This window comes from Rhipicephalus sanguineus, chromosome 10, assembly GCF_013339695.2.
Source record: "Rhipicephalus sanguineus isolate Rsan-2018 chromosome 10, BIME_Rsan_1.4, whole genome shotgun sequence".
NCBI classification, from domain to species: domain Eukaryota; kingdom Metazoa; phylum Arthropoda; class Arachnida; order Ixodida; family Ixodidae; genus Rhipicephalus; species Rhipicephalus sanguineus.
In genome coordinates, this window is record NC_051185.1 from 82,081,367 (window position 1) to 82,102,640 (window position 21,274).

The following is a 21,274-nucleotide window of genomic DNA, read 5'->3' on the forward strand; positions in this document are numbered from 1 at the left end:
GTCTCTACCTTTCTAGCCATTTGTTTCTAGCGCGCGCAAGGCAATAACTCGGCTGGCGCGCGCTCTCTTGGTCCTCTCCTTCATCTTCTGCTTCACTCCTCGAACGTGCATCCGGCGAGCTCTCTCCCGATGTGCCGATTTGTCCGGCGTGCAATGCAATAACTCGGATGGCCGAGAGAACGAGCACAGGGAGAGAGAAAGAAGAGAAAGAGAAACAAAAGAACTAAACAAAGAGGAAGACAGAAATAGAGAGAAAAAAGGGAGGAAAATAAACAGAAAGAAATGCACAGAGAGAGAAAGAGATGCAAAGAAATGCACACAAAAGAAATGGAAAAGCCAGAGCAAGAGAGAAAGTGAAAGAAAGAGCTAAACAAAAAAGAGAGAGAGGGAATCAGATAGAAAGAGGAAGCGACGAGTGGACAGACAGAGGTAAAGAAAGGGAAGAATTGAAAAAAGAGAGAAAGGAAGAAGCGGATAGAAAGGAATAGACAGAGAGCGAACGAAGGTAATAGAATGAAACATAGACAATTAAGAGATAGAAAAAAGGACAAAAGAGAGACAGAGGAAGAAAGAGAGTACGAAAGAACGAGAAAAGTAAAGAGAAATAAGGGCCGCCCAGCTCTGTTGGTACTTCAGACTTGGGACTACTAGTGCGAAGATGCCTTATTTTTTTTAGTTAGGCGCATACCTATGCTGCCTTCGTTCGAGGTGCCTCCCGTAACCCTTTGCACCTCAGGAGCGGGTGTACCGATAAGACAAATCACATAACGCCTTCGGCTGCAAGGACTAAAAGGCTTTTCAATGTGCACAACAACAAACAGTGGCCTCCTCCTTCCCGAACACGGCGTAAGAAAATGATTTAGTTGGTGACACTCCGCCTATGGCGCTTCCAGATAATGTTCGGCGCTTTCGGTCCCTCTCTACGCCCCCAAGTAGCAGTGCCCCACGCCTAACTGCGGCTGGCGCATGTACTGTAGAGTGACCTTAGCGCCCGTAACAGTGTGCGTACGTGAGGAGGCAGAGTTAGAACCGCGGTGTAAGAAAAACTAATTTACTGTTTTTTTTACTCCGTGCCGTGGATGCAGCCACGGCCTTCGCCGCACGTAACGTTTTCGGTTACGCGTGTATGCGTACCTGCACTGCTAGCGCCATGCATTTCTACTCTAGTTGCTAGCGTGCACGGTGATTTAAGAAACTACAAGGAGAAAAATAGAAAACGTGCGTCGCCTCGTCCCTTTAGGCCACTACGTCGTAGGGCCACTTCACTTTAGTGCCAGGACGCAGTGGCCGGCCCATAAGCGTGCGCAGGGTTGCCCTTCAGGGGGGCGAAGGTTCGTCGCAGCGCCCCCTCCCTATTATGTCAATGTTGCGGCTGCCTTTGCGCCCCCTATCGCCCCCCACAATGTATAGGGCTGACTTTGCGCCCCCCCATTCTCGCCCCTTTGCCCCCCTGCGCACGCCTATGGCCGCGCATATGGTATAGCCGAACATTTTCTCGATGCGTTCTCTGTCGAAGGAGGAAAAAACTTATTAGAGGTACATACGGGAGTAAGGGCGAGGTGGCCGGAGGGGGCCACCCCTCACAAGCATTAGGTGGGCTCTCATTACAGGAACCATTGGCGATCGCCGCGACTCGAGCTCGGTCGACCAAGGCCACTGGTCGCAGGTCGAGCAGCGGAGCAGGGCTGCCTCCCAGTCCTCCCGGGTGGGGTGGTGCTTTGGGGGTGAGGTTCGGTGCTGAATGGCATGCACACACCATGTGGTAGACGTCCGAAGATTCTCCTCACAGTAGGGCATTTTCCTGTACAGGCCGGATCAAAATGTTTTAAACTGCCGGGCACAGCAGTGTTTTGGTGTAAAGGCGAGGAGGTGCGTTCCTCCACGTTTGTAAGGCCCTTACGGGTTAGGTTAAATTGTGGCCGAATTGATAGAATTGAACCAAATTTCTCGATACGTTAAGGCCGGATTGGGTTCGGGATCCATTCGAAGGGTCTGAAGGCGTGCCGGAGAGTGAGCTGGGCAGCGGGCGTCTGCCATTTCGTTGCCTCGAGGCCCATATGAGCTGGAGCCCCATGATCATCGGACGCGGGGGCCCCGAGTAATTGCTATCTTGCAGGATGCGATACGCAAGTTGAGGAGCGTACCCTGTTCATATTTCTGCAGGCCCCTCTCGAGTCGGTAATGATGACGTGCGAGTCCTGGTTTTGCGGCAGCTAGCGCCATGGCGACCCTCCGCATGGGTTACATTTTGTGCCCTGAATGTTAAGCCGTTCACTGCGACGTTTGGTGGACGACTGCTGCAGCCGTGTACACCCCCCTGGTGAGGCCGGAGGATCCACGTAAAGATACCGTGTTGTCCTAAGGCCGCGCCAGGGCCCTCCGCCCGCGCAGGCGCGGTGGGCCGAAAGTGTCCACACCTAAATTATTTTTCTTACACTGTGTTCCTTCACGACAACAGGTCACAGCGGATCGAAGCATTAACTAACAGTAATCAGCATAAACAAGCAATGTTTTAAGCGAAGGAGAAGCTTTATATTTGGTTGAATCCAAAATATTTGAACAGCGTGAAAGAAGAAGTTGCGTACAAAAAATAAAAGGGGCATGGATGGTGCTGGCTTTGGACTTGTTAGGTATTTTCGTAGCATATGCTTTTACAGCTCACGCGGACACTGTAAAATGTAACACTGAGAAGAAATGCAGAACAAGAGCGATAAATAAGAGCATTATAGAATGAAATTAGCCCGAAATGTACCGGCAGCTTATTAGGTAAGTGCGGTATATTTCGTGGTTCACGTTACAGCGTGGTTCACGTTACATTGTCTTGCGACGATAGGGGCCATTAGTCTGACAGTGAAAAACATCACTGAGCGTTGTAGCAGTGCCTTTTACGCCTTGTCAACAGCATTCCTAATCATCCTAGATTAATGTTCACCCTTGTTTTGCCCACCGTTGCGCTGTTCCTCGCCACATTGTTCCTCGAGGCTTTATGCCCTGTTCCTTCAACGTTCTTGTGGAGGACCGGCCCTTGGGATGCTGTAGCTAAGTTGAGGTGGGTATATGTCAGGCCCTCAGCCACCACGCCGCTTCGATTCCTAACAAATGCTTCTTAAGGAACCGAAGCAGCGTCTGAAGCTCATTCTCGAAAATTGTTTGTCTTTGTATAATTGTACACTCTAAATATCGCCAATGCGATGCTATAGTAGTGATGAATTGTTGTGTTGGTGCATCACGCCGATGTGAACAGGATGCATACAAATGCAGGACGTTCTGTATAGGGTGACAAGCAATGATATAAATTTTTGTGGTGTGTTGAAATTAATGTTTTGTTTAAAACGATTTATTACAAGTTTATGTGTTAACAGTGTTTAAAAACGTGGTTGTACCTCAGCTGCTGTCCTTGACTGCAGGGGCGAAGGACTGCCTCAGGCATTCTTAAATGCCTTAAATGGCTTTTTCCTTCGCCTCCAATCACATGTGCTGTGATAATTAATGATAATAATAATAATAATAATATAAATAATAATAATAAATAATAATAATAATAATAATAATATAATAATAATAATAATATATATAATAACAATAATAATAATAAATAATAATCCACTTGACAGAGACGTTGCCGCTGCGCTCATTTGAAGCCTCTCCGGCGGGGTACGAGGTGACTAGGCTTCAACGCCCCACTGACGCTCTCCTGCTCCTCGGCCGCCTTTCGGCTATTATAGTAGCTGACTGGGCTAGTTCGTCATTCACACTAAAGATGAACAACGCAACGGACACACAGGACACGCATTCCGCTACTCCAGCTGCCATCGTGGCGTCACTTGTCTGATTAGATAATGTCTCGACATAGACACTGTCTAGTGGTCGAACAGAACCTGCCTGCAAGCAAGTGCGCGCGCTCCCGGTCTTTCGTCTCACACGATGAGAAGGAGCACTAGGAGACGTAGAGAGGCGAGCAGACGAACGGAGCCTACCGAAGGAAAGAGCGAAAGGAGCTAGGTACACACTTCGATTACCAAATGCCCGTAAGTCCCCTTGGGTTCGCCGTGGACTTCTGCACAACCGCAACGGCACAACTAAATTTCGACCTCTGAGTGGCTTCACCATCAGATTTGCAGTAAAGCCTAGCTTAACGAAACACTGTAATAATAATATATCCGGGTTTTACGCCCCAAAACCACGATATGATTATGAGAGACGCCGTAGTGGAGGGCTCCGGAAATTCGACCATCTGGTGTTCTTTAACGTGCACCTAAGTCTAAGTACACGGGCCTCTACCATTTCGCCTCCACCGAAATGCGACCGCCGCGGCCGGGATCGAACCCGCGCTTCGGGTCAGTAGCCGAGCACCGTAACCGCTATGCCACCGCGGCGGACAACGAAACACTGTGTGCATAGCTTTTGCAAGACCAACTAAACGTACCTGCCGCGTCTAATACCTAGATTTACAAGCGTTAAACCTCAGCCAATTTTACATTACGGTAGATGTACGTATTCTTCACGTATCTAACCCATTATACTTGCACCTGTGAATATTGTCGCGTTTGTCATCTCTGTATTTTTCAGTAAGTGGGCTGTACTTCACACGTACCTTTGCTCAAACTCTATTATTCATTAGTGAGTTCACAGAATATGACATCCGAACAGCAGAAGGTGTGCATATATCTGTCTGCATGAGAATGAGTGGGCCAGTATTTACTGCTTACACTGTGTGAGTGATATGCCGACATCGTTGCTCTACGTCAACTAATATTAATAGAAAACAATACGTGGCATCGCAAGTAGCCGTGGGGAATGCGACGGCTGTTCTGCACAAACGTTTCCGTTGTAACTTGTATGCATGCTAAAACATAAACTTCAGCCAACATGTTCTCTATGAATCAGTAGAGCAGCAATTCTTTGTCCGAAGTAAAAGCGAAAAACCGAACTAACCTATTCGGTAATGTCATTCGAGGAGATTAAATTTTCAAATATAGTTCTCCACTAACATCCGTACTCACAGTAATATGTTTTATTTAAACCACCGAAAGCTTGTCTCCCGACGTAATGTAAGCTAATGCCTATTCAGCTATTAGTAAACGAGGCACTGTGTAAAATGTGAGTGGAATATTTTGCAGCGTATTTTGATTAGCGTTGTCATCAGATTTGTGACCACGAAAGCATGGAGATCATATCGGTGTTGCGTTAGTGGGAAGCGAAATGCCGAAGTGGTCGGTAGAATCTGTGGTGTTGAGCACTGCCGAAGTATTGCTTTTAGATGCGAAGTATCTTAAGGCGGAGCTCAATCCGGTGGTGGTGGTGTGCGGCGTGACCACCCTTACTACGCATGCGCATACCCTCCCCACACACCTCTCCCCTTCCCCTCACCATTCCCCCTGTCATCTACCTCCTCTCCCCTTTCCTATCTGCACTCACCCTCTCCCCTTCCCCACTTCCCCTCTCCCCTCCCCCTTTCAACTCTTCCTCTGAAACGCGGCCTAGACATGCCGAAATTCTCTCCTGCGCAACGCCGCGATGAGCTCGAGCGCATGCGCGTCCCCTCCACTTCTCTCTCCTTTCCTACGCTGCCTCCCTCTCACCCGCCTGTCGACCGCGTTCTCCGCGCGCCCTGTGAGAATTAACGGCCAGGCTAGATGGAAGATACGACGCGCGTAGCGTCCTTCATCGCGTTCCACGACGCGAGGTCGTAGCATGCCCAACGAACGCCAACGGAACGCGATCATGCAAGTGATCCGGCTTCGCATCGGGTCATGGTCCCCTTTAGCGGGAGATGGTGTAATTTTTTCAAACCTCGTGGTTCGCATAGGTGGCATCAACTTAGCGAAACGCATTGTCTGCTCGTTGAATAAGAGCGTATTGATCGGGTAGTTGTGACACTGAGAAAGAAAAGAATACACATACCTCGTCCTACTGGACCGATCTTCAGGACACCACAGGATGAATCCGGAGCCTCATATATCAATGTTTCACGAAATAGAGCTTGCAAACCTGAAATTTGCAAGCACATCTATAGTTGTGTCAAACACTTTGGGGTCTGTAGATTATCATCAGGCGCTCTACACCAAAAGTGTGCAGGGTTTTGCGGCTGCATCTAGCCCTGAACCCTTTAGAGATGAGGCCAAAGACCCAAAGAGATACATTTTACTGGTCCAAGCCTTGGCCGCAACTGCCCGCTGCCAGCGGCTGCCGCGTGACACGAGCGCACATGCGATTGTCGTTTTCTTCTACGCGCTCACATCCGCCGAGCGCCCCCATACTGCTCCCTCCCTCGGAAAAAGTGAGCGAGAAGTACGCGGGCCACTTCACGAGGGTAGCGCGCGCAAGTGTCTGTCCTGGCTATCTTTGGGCACGGCGGACTGCACGTGGCACACACGACCACATGCCGGCGCTGTCCGCCCACAACTCTCTGTGGGACCTCATGGGCTGCCAGTCACGGAACTGCTTACGCGCGCAGCATGCAACTCTGCTGCCGCCCGAAGACGGAGGCGCACCGGACTCGCTCAGGTTGACGACCACGGTCGTCAGCATGACCATGGTCGAGAGCATGATGGAACGCCGAGGCTCCTGGTGCAGCACCGGTCCCAGCGAGTCATAAGCCGTTGTCGTTGTCGTATGTCGTTGCCGTTGTAGCCCTCCAGACCATTCACGTGCGGGTGGCGGCTGCTCCTCCAGGTAGTAGTCGTTGAACGCCAGTGACCTTGGCAGCGACGGCAGCGCGACGTCCCCAACGAAGCCCCGACTGCATATGCCTCCGGTGCGCACGCCTCCCTCGCTGATGTTGCGATGCGGGTCAGGCACGCTGGTGCAATTCCGCACGTGCGCGGCAGGTTCCACCTCGAGTGGATCCACCTGTTCTGCCGTTCGTCTCCGGGATCCCAGCAGCTGGGTTACCGCTTTCAACCTGGATTGTTGTTTATCCGCTTGTTGCTGTCTTGCCTCAAGCTCCTCCATCAGCCGCTTGTTCTCGATCTCAGCCGAGGCCAGCACCTGGTTCAGCTTTGCAAGCTCTTGCATGGTCTCTAGTTCAGCGTCTCCTCTTCAGACCGTGCTTGAGGATTGTCTACAGTCCGACGCCAGATTGAGCTGCTTCTCTAGCTCGGAGACCTTTGCCAACAAGTCCTCGGCCCTCCTCGAGCCCCTGGATCTGCTCCTGGTTCTCCTTGCACTCTGCCTCCTTTTGGTTCAGTTTCAAAATTAATGTCGGCGCTTGACTGGCCTCTCGGTCGCGGTCCTGTTGGGCCTGGGCGAGCTGCGCACGGCGAACAGTCGCTTGCCTCCGTAGCTCGTCATGGGAGTCCTGGAGAGTGCGCGTTGCCGCTGCAGCTCTTCTTCATGGCTGCGCGCATGTTTGCCAGTTGAGTGTCCCGCTCCAGAAATTGCTCCTCAAACTTGGCACACTGCTGCTGCTGATCCTTGAGGCTGCTGAGCATCTGCAAGCAGCCTCTCCATGCGACTGTACTCCAGCGAGTCCTCGGCCACCTTCCAGTCCATGTTCAAGATCTGAGCTTAGGGTCTGGATTTGTCACTCTAGGATGTCTTCGCCTCGAAGAAATTGCCGGACTCGTCCAGCTGCTTTTCGAGCTGTTCCTCCAGAGTACGGACCTTGTTCCTCAGGCCAGAAATGTGGCAGTCCTTTTCATTAATCATGGTGGTGGCCTTCGCTTTGTAGACGTCGTGCTCCCTCCTGAGACACCATATGCAAGAATGTGTCAAGTTGACAAACTCACGTTCCAGCTGGCAGATGCGGGTTAGCATGCTGCGATGTGTCCTGCCTGAGACGATCTACCTCAGCTCAAAGGGCAGCCTTGTCCCTCGAGAGGTAAACGAGTGCGGACCACCTCGGTGCCGGACTTCCGATTCGTCTAGTGTTAGTCTCGTGTCCCTGTGCTTCCGGTTCCTCCTCTTATTTCTCGTCTTCTTCCTTTTCTTCACGGCCGCCGCATTGTCGTCATCCTGGGACTTCCTGACCTCTGCTTCAATGTCGTCGCAGTCCCCGGCCGTGTCCCCAGAAATCGCGTCGTCCACCGCCGTGTTCGCCTCACCGTTCCTGGACGCTGCACCCTCGCTGGCGGACGATTCATCGCCATCGCGTCGCTGGTCGTCCCGCGGTGCCGGCCCGCCGCATGAGCCCGCACGAGCCTCGATGCCGACCTCGTCAGCGCACGCATCGTCGCCGCCTTCGTCGTCGGCCCCAGGTATCACCTCGCCGCACGAGCGCGCCACAGCCTCCATGGCCTGCGCGGGCAGCGGGACGCCGAGGTAAGCGCCGAGGTGCTCGAGGGCGATGATGGCACGCCGCTGCTCATCGGGGGTCATTTGCCCGGAAAGGCAGAGGCGCATGAGGGTCTCCACCGCCTGAAGTAGGAGGACCAGGTCGTAGACCCCGTAGGCGGCCATATCCATGAACGCCCGCTTCAGCGCCCATAGCTCCTCGAAGGCGATATCGCCGTGCAGGAGTCAGGAGGCCGAAGTCAGGAGCTGGTGGCATTCCGGCGTACGTTGATCGGGCGAACATGTCGGGGCGCGGTCCTTCCCGTTGGGTGCCAGATGTAGGGTTTTGCGGCTGCGGTTAGCCCTGAACCCTTAAGATATGAGCCGAGACAAAAGGGGCACATCTTTACTGCATCAAGCCTCGGCCGCAACTGCCCGCTACCAGCGGCCTGCCGCGTGACACGAGCGCATATGCGATCGTCCGTTTTCTTCTACGCGCTTCACAGCCGCCGAGCGCCCCCATAAGTGAAAACCTTTTTCCAGGCAATCTCCTGAAGCATTTCGCCTTGGGCCAGCAGCATTGATTTTTATAACCTGATTTATGACGCGAGGTTTGACTTCCCCGTCTCTGTCAAGGCGATTAACGGCGGTTAACGTTTGTTTCGTAATAAACCCTGTAGCGCTTCTGTCCTAATGGCCAGGTTTCTCCTCGTATCTAGCGTACGTCTTACTGCGAGCTGAGCTATCTCTTTTCAGTGTATGTCTATTTAGGCTTGCCTGAGCCGTATATCCCAGTTTCTAAAAGGTCTGAAGTCGACAACGCTCCTTGTAGAAGGTGCTTGAGGAGGTGACCGTGGTTCCCGAGCATTTTATAAAATCTGTGTTTCTAACCACTGTAATTCCAAGCACTAACTCCTAGCGCTAGGAAAAATAGGACTTGAAGACACTACAGAGCGGTTTTGAAGTAACAGACGCTGGCTTAGAACAAGCATGGTTAAGAAATACGTGAAAATATAGTGAGAAAACAGCGAAACAGCTACGTCGCCATGTCCAGTAGTGTTCTGACCTATCGCTGCAAGATAGAGTAGCTAAAATTACCACGTCGACAGCAGTTATGAGGTACAATATTGTTGCGTGGTAGCGACGGTGAACAAGCGGCGTTCACACTGGCATAGGAGGGCTGTTTACTGGGTGAGCCTGCTCCCACAAAAACTAAGTATTTGTTCTCTGAGTGTAACATTTCAACATACATCATGATCTGGTCAACATAAAAAAAAAACACAGTAGAGTTTATTTGTGTATAGAGTGACTTTCTTTGCGATGCCATGTTTTTGTTGAGTAGCGCTTTACACCCAACGTTACGACGCAATGGACACGGAGTTAATTATGACAAACCAGGGTTTTATTATCCCGCACATAGGCATAACACCAACGTCTGCTCTTGCATTTTGCCGAAATGCATTCACTTAATCTAGCCCCTATAGCAACACTCGCCCTCGTGCTCGAAAGGTCTACACCGTAGCTACTAATATGTGATGGCGGATATATTTGCACTTGTGTACATAAACAACATCTTCGGAATAGTGTTGTGGTCAGAGTTCCACTTTTATTTTACTCTGAAATGCAACTTTAACGTATATTTATGTGGTTGAAATTTGTGAGAGACATTGTCTTTGCTAGCGGCAACAAGCGCATATGGGATTATATAAGAATTGTGCTACTAAAATAGAGTGATTATTATAGCGCAATGACATCCGCAAACGTGCATTGCAATTTTCTAACTCAAAAATACCATGTTCAAGATTAAGGAAGTTTTCTTCGTTTTTATTGCTATTATTGAACCAAACATTTTGCTCGTGCTTCTGCTCGCTAAAGCATACCTTTTTTTGTATAAATTCCAAATATTCAATGGGAGGTACATAATTTTTGAAAAGGAGATAACCTTGTATGATAAATTTGTGTGTACCACACAGGCATTGTGTACAAAATGTCATCGGCTAAACAGCATAGAACAATTTCAAATCAATTTTAAAGTTCCTGTCGCTGCAGGCGAAGCGTCCCACCTCATGACATCGACAGCAGCTTGTTTTAATGCAAACAACCAACAACCACCTGTATCACCAGTTTGTGACGACTGCCATGCTCCTTGCGACCGCTCCTTCCTAGCAGACCTTTTCAGCGTAAACAGAGAGCAGCTTCTATATGGACTTGCACGGGGTACAATGGCTGGACGTTCTTGCCTCGGCAGTGGGCTTGGGGAGGTCGCACATGTTCCAACGTACCAAAGGAGATTAGGTACCCAGGAGTCTTCGTTTAACAAAGTTATGAACGTATTGATCATGTCCAGGCGGTTTTGTGAGCGACGTCGGCTCTATGTTTACATCGAAACCCCGTTGGTTCTCACCTTACTCGGCGCTCTCTGAAACCGAAGCTACGACTGGGGGATATAAAATGTATCCAGATATTAACCATCGCGCGGTTGAGGAAACGAGGTTTCCATTCGTGATAAGTGGGTCGCTAGGTACTCATTGTCACAGCAAAAAAAAGCATGTAAAGTATTTGTGGCAGGAATGCTTTAAAAACAAACGGGCAAAAGAAACTGCAGCGTGAAGAGCGTTCGCTGTTTTGCTGTGAACGTTTTCGAAAAATACTGCGCATTGGTATGTGAGTAAATGAGTTCTTTAAACTAAAATATCAAGGTTACAATTCCCCACCTTATCAAGCAAGCACAAATATCACAATTTTAGCGTATGACGTTGAAATAGCACAGAACGTCTATGCAGATTAAATTACTCTAAATTTAACCTTGTTTTCGAAAGCGCCTTCTTCTGGCATTGTGAAGTCCTTTGCATACGTATCACTTTTCTGTAGGTAGAATGTTTGTGCATTCATTCCTGCTTCTATAACAAAGCGACATCAACCCTTTCGCAGTCTTTTGCCAACCACTCCAGAACTGTGGTACATAAACAGGAAACCTAATGACGTTTACCTATATGAAAGTAAACCTCAATAAGTGAATGGAGCGGTTTTAACTGCTGTCTTATGAGACCTATTAAAAAGCAGAAAAAACCGAATAAACTAGATTCTGAATTGACGAAAACAAATTTATATAAATGCAAGCGGCTCTCCGAACAAACAATAGACGCTATAGAGGTCAACGGGACACTAAAGCGAATAACTGAATAAGATTAGATTGACGAATTAAACACTGAAAACTATGTTGTCGCTAAGTTCATCCTCGTAGGTTGATTAATAGGATAAAAGATTCAGGTCAAAGTTACATTTTTAAACATCGCGCGGAAATTTCTGCACGTGATGTCACTCATTTGAAAATGTTTTATTCGTATTTCGGCCACACAGACTCAACGAACTTGTCTGAGACTTGGCATTCTAAGTATCTGACCCCTTCACAGGACAATTACTGCATATTTACAATTAGAAACTACGTAGGCACTAGCAGATGCCGTCGAAAATTCATGACGTCACACGATTGGGGTGGAAAGCTCAACGTGTCGTCACCGCCTGCATTTTTTGGCGTATTTTCCAGCTTACCAAGTGTCTCATCGTGGTAAAGGTGGTGATTTTTGTACTGTGAAGGAGCAATTTACTAATTCGAGAATATTTTTTTGCTCAGTAGTGTCCCTTTAGCTTCATTTCTGAAAGACAACTGTTGATTTAAGCTGAACAGGAAATATCCCAGCAGATGTTTGTTGTTGTAAAACTATTGCAGGCAACTAGTACCGTCATGGAGGCAGGACGCTCTTGCAGTAATTGCGTAGGAAAGTTAGTGATGAGTGCCTATATGGGTTGTACCTAGGGTACGGACATCCATCATATCTGTGTGTCGTGGATCGATGTCGCCGCGCAGTTGCATGGTAGTCCTGTCAAATGGAAAATAAAAGTTCATTTGAATACATCAATAGGCCAGAAAGAAAAAAACAAGCAACCATACCTTTGCCTACTGATCAAAATAGTTCTGTTGAAGAAAACGGTCAGTGGTTCTATAGTAACCATTTGGTCATACTGGCAGCGGATCCTAGTTGATTTGGATGTTCTGTACGTCCATATCGGCTCTAGGCAGTTCATAAACTGAATAAAAAGTGCACAAGAAAACAGTGCTCGTATTTTATCATAATCCTATACACTTCACCACGCTACCTATTATTCAGTAGAGTATCAAAGAAATGCAAGTTAGGCTAGCGAAGTGATTTGCTTTTTAGCAAAAACAAATGCTAATACATGACACAAATAAATGAAACTTGCGGCATAAGAGCTCCCCCCATAATTATCGTTCTTCGTGCCATGTGAGCTCTGTTTTCGCTTGCACGATATTTTAAATGTGTTCGTGGTTCTAATGGTTTACGCGGAAACCGCGGAAGCACTCGTTTGTCTTAGTGTGTGAGGCCGAAATGATACTCTTCATCGAAATGCTCTATTGCTAGGGGTCCGTGGATATTATTCCAAAAAAGCATTGAACATTCACGTTCGAATTGAGCAAGGCACAGTTCAGCACCTTTTATGAGGGCATGTGAAATGTTTATTGGTGTTTAAGGCACCGTCCACTCACCAGAGGGAGCTGAGTTGCACGCTGTTGCACGTCCCAAGTTCGCTGACATTGGCCGCTAGGGGCACGCAGAAAAAAGAGACGCGCACTCGTCTTCCTTCGAGCCCGGCTATGGTGGCTAGCATAGCCTGGCCGCAGTGCACCCACTCATGCAGGGGGGGGGGGGGGGGAGACGCGCACATGTCGTTCCATTTTGGTCCGAGCCGTCTCAATATTGCTTTTCTTATCCGCTGGCTACGCGGTTTGGCACCGCAGCCACACTGAAACTCCACCGCATGGTGCCTATAGCACCGTTTGACGCAGATGAAGCCACGTTGACGCATAGCGCCACATCTCTATCCAACGACTAATGCCCATGATCATGATTTAAACCGTTGGTGGTACGTGAAGTTGTTAACGTATAGCTGAACACAGCATATGCTGAATCCCGCGCAAAAATGGCATAGACAAGTAAATAGTAAATATTCGTACTCGATATGCACTAATTCAGAGAGAAGCGCCAAGGTGTGCGCTCCCGAGTAGTAGTGTAACCTACGCCTGTTCCCATCCATATACCACACAGCGCTTCATGAACGCGAGAAGCAGAGTGCGTTGCTTGAGCCGCGAACGCGCGAAGGCGTTCCGCTTTCGACGGCGTGTGTCTCGCTCCACCAAGGCGCGACATTGCCGCATCGACACCGTTGCGTTTCTGCGGTGCTTATTGCAGCAGTTTTTAGATGCGAAGCAGCTTTTGCGCTGGGCTTTGTCCGTAGTACCATTGGCGACCGTCCGCTTTCTAAGACCTGCCATAGCCATCTGTAACATATTGACCGCGTGCTCGCGCCAAGAAGTCTTCGTCGTCTTGTTCTTCGATCGCCTTGATGATGATACGTGCAGAGTGCGCCCTCGCGCCAAGGAGAAGTCTTCTTCGTCTTGTTCTTCGACCGCCTTGATGATACGTGCAGAGCACTTTGGGGCCCGGGCTGCCATATGCTGTCCTAGCTTGGTGTAACGCAGACAAAACCACGTGTGCTGGCACACGCTAAGCGCGTTTGGGGCCTGTGTAAGGAGCTGGGTAAAGACGCCGTGGCCACTCGCACTTACACCTATCTCAGGAATCATGCGATGGCGGCGGCGAACGAGATCCTGCAGAACGCGCGATGAACCAACACGTTGTCTCCTAGTCAGAAACGCGCTGGCACACGCTAGCGCGTTCGGGCCCTGTGTAAGAGGCTGGGAAAGACGCTGTGGCCTCTCCCCCTTACACTCTCTCCAGCAATGACGTGATGGCGTCGGGGAACGAGATTCTGCAGACGCGCGATGAACCCGCGTGGCGTGCTCCAACAAGAGTTTCAGGACGAGTAACAGCAGCACCAACTACAGTGAATTCATGGTGTGCTCCACATGCCAAGGACGCGTTAGCGCCGGGCAAGGTGCCCGTGACGAACGGAACAAGTCGACCATGCGCTCCTTCGCATCCCCACATGGTTCCCTTTCGTGGCAGATGGTGAAACGTTTAGATGCGAAGCACCTTATGGCCGAGTTTAATACGGTAGTGTGCGTCCCGGACAACCCTTACTGCGCATGCGCAAACCCTCTCCAGACACCTCCTCTCTCCTCCCCACCTTCCTCTCCTCTCCCTCTCCACACCCCTCCGTCTCTCGCGCGCCTGTCGACCGCGTTCCCCGCTCGCCCTGTGAGAATTAACGGCCAGGCTAGATTGAAGACACGACGCGCGTAGCGTTCCTCTTCGCGTTCCACGACACTTTCACGGGATGGATGCCACTTACGGCGCGGGGCTTCGCCGAAGCTTAAGATCCTGGCGAGCCAGCTCCTAAAAAAAATTACACCATCTCCCGCTCAAGCGAACCATCTCCACGCTGCTTCGCATCCACGCATGCTTTCCTTTAGCGGGAGATGGTGCAATTTTTTTTAGTCGGTGCTATCGCACTCGAAGCAGTAGGCGGCAGAGAAACACCGTTGGTGCTGTGGAAGCAGCGCTATTGCAGCGAGCCATCACACGCTAACAGGACGCGAAGACAAGGCACATAGCTGCGTCGTCAGCGGACCGAATCACCGCATACGCACCGAAACCTCGGTTGTGCTCAAAGTGCCGAAGCGCTCCCTGTTCGCGCTCGTGAGCGTCATAATGCAGTGCTTCACTTCACCTTCCGAGACGGAGGACACCGTACCGCGCCAGCAAGAGCACTGCAAGAGGGATGTGGGAGAGATTTAAGGCGCGTTTTACAGTGAAATCTGTTATGAGATCATTCACCGGCCGTTTTTGGCGCCGTAGTTGTCCGCCGCCGCCGCCGCCGGTGTCCGTAACCAGTATCGCTCGAAATAAGAAAAAAAAACGAATAAGAAAAAAAATTCCAGGATGGGACGAGGTTCGAACCTGGGCCCTCTGCGTGGGAGCCCAGTATTCAACCTCTGAGCCATGCCGGTGCTTGAAACTGTTTGCAAAATGGTCCTATACAGGCTTCATGTCGGGAAGGAACCACGTTAGCATATGCAATATAGCGTGGTAGAAGAGTAAAATAAGCACCAAGCGTCGCACAACGCGAATTCTGTAACCAGGCGTCACACAATGCGAATTGCGCAACGAGTAGGTTGTTGAATGCTTCCAACCCATTACAAAGGGTTCTTGCCTTTATTCTTCGTCGTCATCAGGCACAGCATCAACAAAGTGCGCATAATGCCTTGCATGCGTTTAGCAGGTACCACGGCTCTCCCTAGAATGACGAAAATGGCACAGTGCCTGCTGCCCTACTTCTCAAAAATTACAATGTTTTATAGCGTAGTGGGTTCCTCGCAAGTGCACTTGTAATGGTTGGCAAGGAAGCCCATAAGCGCATGATCCATTTCCTCGGGTCTCAGTAAAATTACAATGATTTATAGCGTAGTGGGTTCCTCGCAAGTGCACTTGTATTGGTTGCCAAGGAAGCCCATAAGCGCATGATCCATTTCTTCGGGGTCTCAGTAAAGTTCTTCGCCCCCCCCCCATCTCTCTCCCACGTCAACGTATGTTATACAGCATGACGGGAGAGCGAAATAGCGACCGGGCGTCACCCAATGCAAATTACATAACTGGTGGGCCGTTTAAAGCTTCCAACCCATTACAAAGGGCTGAGCCATAATTCTTCATCGTCATCAGTCGTCGCGTCAACAAAGTGCACATAATGCCCTACAGACGTGTAGCTGGTGCCTCGCTTCTCCGCAGAATGACGAATAATGGCTTAGTAGGTGCTTACCAACTTCACAAAAATTGTGATCTATGGCGTAGTGGGTGCCTTGCTAGTGTGCTTGTATTAGTAGCCCCGAGAGAGCTTACAACGGGCTCTAGAAATACCGCTCTTCCAGCTTTCGCTGTGACTGTGCTGTGGTTTCAGCACAGGCCTGGCTCTTTTTGAAGCCTCGTACATGTGCGCCGTTGGCCCAGTGGCAAGAGCACCCGGCACCTGTCGTGGCGGACCGAGAGCTCGTGGGTTCTACTCCCGGCTCATCCGAATTCATGAAACATTTTGTTCTAGTTGTCTGCGTCACCTGTATTTCACTGACGTATTTCCGTCACTGAAATACGTCAGTGCCTTGAGCTTTCCTTCACACCTTGAGCTTTCCGTCATGGAAATACGTCAGTGAAATCTTGGTTGACCCTTGCATAAAATGCGTTTCTGTTAATAAAAAAAAAAGAAACGAGACGTCATGCTACCGGTGGGTAAGCGTTAGGACAGCGTGAATGAGACATTCGAATTACTCTTTCGGATGTTCCGAGTGAAAACAAACCTCTTGGTCACCATTACAGGCCGGTTCCTCGGCCGGCGAACGCTGAAGTTTCCCGCCTTTATCGCGTTGATGACGAAGACGATGCCGCTGTCGTTGCGTATACTGATCGCAGTGTTAGAGGCGCCACAATTCATACCGCTCTTTTGTGGCCAATAATAGCAAAGGCTGGCCAGACATGCGCGTATGTAGCGGATGCCACACCATTGGCCATCTTGCCGAGTTTGCCGCAATACGTCATGTTCGGCTGCGCTGCTTCCTTGCCTTCAAGGTGATTATATTAGCAGCTCAACATTCGAACTGGCTTGACAGAAGCTATCCACGATGTACGCAGACTGTATCGGTCTCTCTCTATCACTCTCGGATAGCATTAGCCATCTTGCTGCCTCCAAAGCTGTATGCATGCGTGTTCAGTGGGTGCTTCCGACCGCTTTGCCTGAGCTTGTTCAGCTGATTTGGCAACCCTCCCACAAATTACACTCCACCCCCCTTCAGCGTTTTCCTGAAGACGCTTACGGAACGAGCTCCGGGAAAAGAAATCCTTCGACGTACTTCGGGAGCTCTTATACCTCCGTGTGGGTAAGACCTCCATGGTGGTTTAACCCACCAAGAGGAGGTTACGCTGTGGAGGCTTCGCGTCGGGGTTGCCCTTACCTCACCTGTGGCCACGGCCCGGTATTACCGTGGCCCATATGGCACATTGTGCCCATTTTGTGACGCCCCAATCCGCGATATGACTTGGACCCACTCGCGGTGGTCTTGTAAGCCCTACAGTTAAGCCGTATTTTCCATCTCCGTGCAACTGGCCTCAGGCTGGACAGACAAACCCGACCTCGGCCGCTGGATTGACGGACCTTTCCATCGTTCACTGTTACACTTTATACATGAAACAAATTTGTATGCGCATGTTTGATACCGTTCATTACTGTGGCTAAGTGCAGGCTTTCAATTATAAAAGAAAATTAGCTCAATTCGCGGCTCAACTCACAATTACCGTGCACACCTTGAGTGCTGCGTACGCGGACGAGGTCAAGCTTCCCAATGTGATAACCTAGCAATATTGGGAATCTTTTTACAAAAAAGCTTTAAGGAATTTCCAACTTAACTGATTTTCAGGAATTATTACTCTGAGCGAAAATTGTTTCAGACGTAAATAGTGTCAAATGGTGTGTACGCCTGGCACTAAAGTTTGCAATACAGTTGATTTTCGCACACGTTTAGTCGGAAATTTAACACTCAGATGGTCCTGTGAAAAAGAGGCTATCATGTGCATTTCCTAACAGCATTCAAATTCTACAATTCAGAAAGTGCTATCATATTACTTTTTTTAAGCGAGAAAAATTGTTTTTGAAATTCTGTTCTTGCCGGTCTATTCGCTTGTGCATTTTAGTCTATGTAGCAAGCAATTCTAGCGGTAAGTTCTACCTGTGCGTCCGCGAGGATTGCCACAAAACATTTACACAAAATAATCAGCTTTGAGCGTGCCTATTTACAGCCTTTACTGGCGAATCTTAGATTGAATAAAAGAGAAATGCTAACCCTACTAGAGTGCACTTAAGTGAATGGGACTGTCGAATGACGACCCGCAGAGCGTGCTTACTAGCACCGGGAAGGGACACCGATGTGTGCAACCCTCCGTTACCTGTGCTAAAATCTAGACTTTGGATGAATAGCACGATTAATAAAAGCGCATTTCGATGAAACTTGGCGGATAAGTTGCACTTATTGACCAACACATGGTCATTGGTTAAGCATGGTCCCTTAAATACGATTGTGTTAGTTCATAAGTGCAATTTACACCTTGTTTTCTAGAAAGCCATAACGTTCAAGAAAATGTTCCAAAATACAGGTTACATGCAAAAATGATTAAGAAAAGCCATTGCTGTAAGCTGCTGCGCGACTCACGATATAGCGTGGAATTTCATAGCAGAGAGAACTTCTTGGTTGGCAGGCTTTTGGGAGAGACAGGTATTGATTGTCGAGGGAGACAATCTATACTATCAATGGGAGACATTCGCCCAGACGAATGTCTCCGACGCACCACACGAGCGCCCAAAACCCTGTGTGCGTCTCACCTCCCTGGCGGGCTTAGCCATGTAGAGCCTGTGGTGCTTCAGAGACTTAGCGCTCGGGTGGCGCTTACATCAGCAGTGACCGCCTACTGCCCGCCACACTACCGCGCAGCGTACGGAACCACATGTCCATCTTGTGGCACTTCTATAACGGATGTGGACGTGACACTTGTAAAGTGAAGTGGACGGGATACACTTGCTGTGGCCGTGCCCGGGTCTACAGCAAGCACGCCTTCGCTACCTGAGATCAACCAGCCACCATCCCGGTCTCCACCTGGACTTACAAGGGTGGCCACAAGCACAATTACTACGATCCTTATAAGACTTTATGCGCGAAATGAACTTGTTTGGGTAGTGCTATGTAAATATGTTATGAATAAGGGCAGTATTTCAAATAAAACAACTCACATGGACCCTTATGCAGACACCAAAGACGATGCGAATGCGGGAGCCATCTTCCGCAGGTGGTTCCTGCGCTGCCACCCTCCGAAAGCTTTCTGCGCCTAATGTGGTTTTGCATTGCCTCCAGGATCGGAGGCACCTCACCTGGTTTTGCACAGCCCACCGTTGACCTAAGATTATGTAATGACGTCCTCATGTGATCACGTTATAATGACGTCCCAAACTTTGGCCATCTGAGGCGTCATGATGACGTCATATGGGGATGTGAACACGTGATGATATTTGCAGTCACTTGTGTGGGCGCCGACGGGAGACGCCGACACTGGACGCCGGTCAATTTCCTCGTTTCATGAGGCACCTAAAGCTTTTGCCTTAAAAAGGAAATGCAACCGTGGTGGCCGGAATCGAAGCCGCGGCTTTGAGGTGAGCAGCCGAGATCCGCAACTACTGTAGTAATGAGGCGGACGAATTTCGACATTAGACGTTGCGACAGGTGTTTGGATAACGAAAGGAGTTTCCGCTTCACTCAAATCGCGTGGCCTGCTTTGGTTTCATACGCCTTATAAACATTACCATCTTCAAAGCGTACACTCTAATCTCAAAGGCACAGGTTTTTATTACCGGTGATGGCAGCCACATTACAATAAGGGCACGATGTAAGAGCAACCGCTTGATTCAGGTCGTCAAAACTAATCCAGAGACCAGGACAATATCACGCCTCCCAAATATATTATGGTTTCGGCACGTAAAGCCGAGCAGTTTGTCATTCCAATGTACGCTTCCTTTTAATATTCTCTCCTGCCGTATCTTCTGAATTAACGGGCTATTCATGTCGTGAAGGCTATGCTCTCAGAATGGTTGGTCATGTCTAAGAATAAGGTGCGGCATATCATTCATTTATTCAGAAAATTGTATGATTTCTGACCAGTAATCATTGATAACCGGCAAACGACAACGACATAAATGTGTGAAAAAAAAGTACTCGGTAACTTCACGAAACAGGCGATTACTTAAGCCAACGTTCGATCGAACGTTCTAATAAAACCGAAAATAATTACATACCTGCTTGATTCGGTAGACATGCCGACGACGTATCGGGAAGCAGCTGCGCGTTGTGTTTGTATTCGTCTTACCGACCACAAAAAGAAGAAGAGGAGGAGGAGGAGGAATAAACGTTTATTGTACGAAACGGTGTCGCGGTGCTAGTCCCGCGTCTACCCTAGGTGGGAGGTCTCCTCATTCCAGGAACCCTCTGGCCTTCGCTGCCTCTTTGGCCCTGGCGACGAGACGTTGTTGTTGGTCCAGGTCCTCTGAGGCGAGCTTGGCCTCCCACGTTTCGAGAAGGTCCTCGTTTTCTTGAGCGGCGTTACTGGCATTCGGCGAAGGCGTTGCATCTGTCTGTATGCTGCACGGGCACGCGAGGATCATGTGGGCCAAGGTGTCAGGTACGCCGCAAATTGGGCAGAGGTAGTCATGCAACGTTGGGTACACTCTGTGCATCAGTATACCGTGGGTGTAAGTGTTGCTCTGCAGTCTTCTGAGTATGGTGCTGTCCTCTTTGTTGAGCTTTGAATGTGGTGGGGGGTACTCTCTGCGTTCTAGCCTTTGATGTTGCAGTATTGCAGAGTATGTGATGGGTACGGGCTCAGCCTCCGCGGACGCAGTCCCGGCGTCTGGAGAGTGGGAGGGGATAGCCCGGTAGACGTGATCGCGGGCTGCGGCGTGTGCCGCCTCGTTCCCCTCCAGCCCCTCGTGCCCAGGAACCCATGTCACACAGGTGTACGGCATCGGAGTGCTTCGGCGCTTCAATATCTTCAGTGCTTGTACAGACACACGACCTTTGGTGTAGTTTCGTATTGCTGCTTGCGAATCTGTGAAGACGACAGCTGCATCCAAGCACGTGGTGGTTGCCAATGCGATTGCCGCCTCTTCTGCAGTTTCTGGGTTTCGGGCGTGAATTGTGGCAGATGCGAGCTCTACGCCCCGAGAATCTACGACGCTCAAAGCGTAGGCGTTTCTGTCGTGATATTTGGCCGCGTCTGTATATCTGGCGTCCGGATCATGGCTGTGATTTCGCCGTAGAACATTCACTCGGGCCTGTCTTCTTTGCTTGTGATGCGTAGGGTGCATGTTGCGCGGGATTCGTGCAATGCAGAGAGATTCGCGCATGTTTGGCGGAATTCTTTCTTTTCGGTCCGTGGCTGTGTCGGCTACAAAAGTTTCGCCGTAGTTCAGCCGTTGAAGCACTGATCTTCCAGTA

General features: G+C 49.6%; 1 protein-coding gene across 1 annotated transcript in view; it reads right to left on the minus strand.

Moving 5' to 3' along the window:
• The window catches only part of LOC119406987 (uncharacterized), a 31,057-nt gene extending 10,918 nt beyond the window's left edge, over positions 1-20,139 (minus strand). The window contains exons 1-4 of the mRNA XM_037673807.2: positions 20,077-20,139; positions 12,167-12,303; positions 12,028-12,095; positions 5,905-5,991 (exon numbers count right to left, since the gene is read on the minus strand). Of these exons, the coding sequence (XP_037529735.1) occupies positions 5,905-5,991; positions 12,028-12,095; positions 12,167-12,300 (289 nt within the window). The 5' untranslated portion in view covers positions 12,301-12,303; positions 20,077-20,139. The remainder of the gene's footprint in view (positions 1-5,904; positions 5,992-12,027; positions 12,096-12,166; positions 12,304-20,076) is intronic.
• Positions 20,140-21,274: the final 1,135 nt, after the last annotated feature.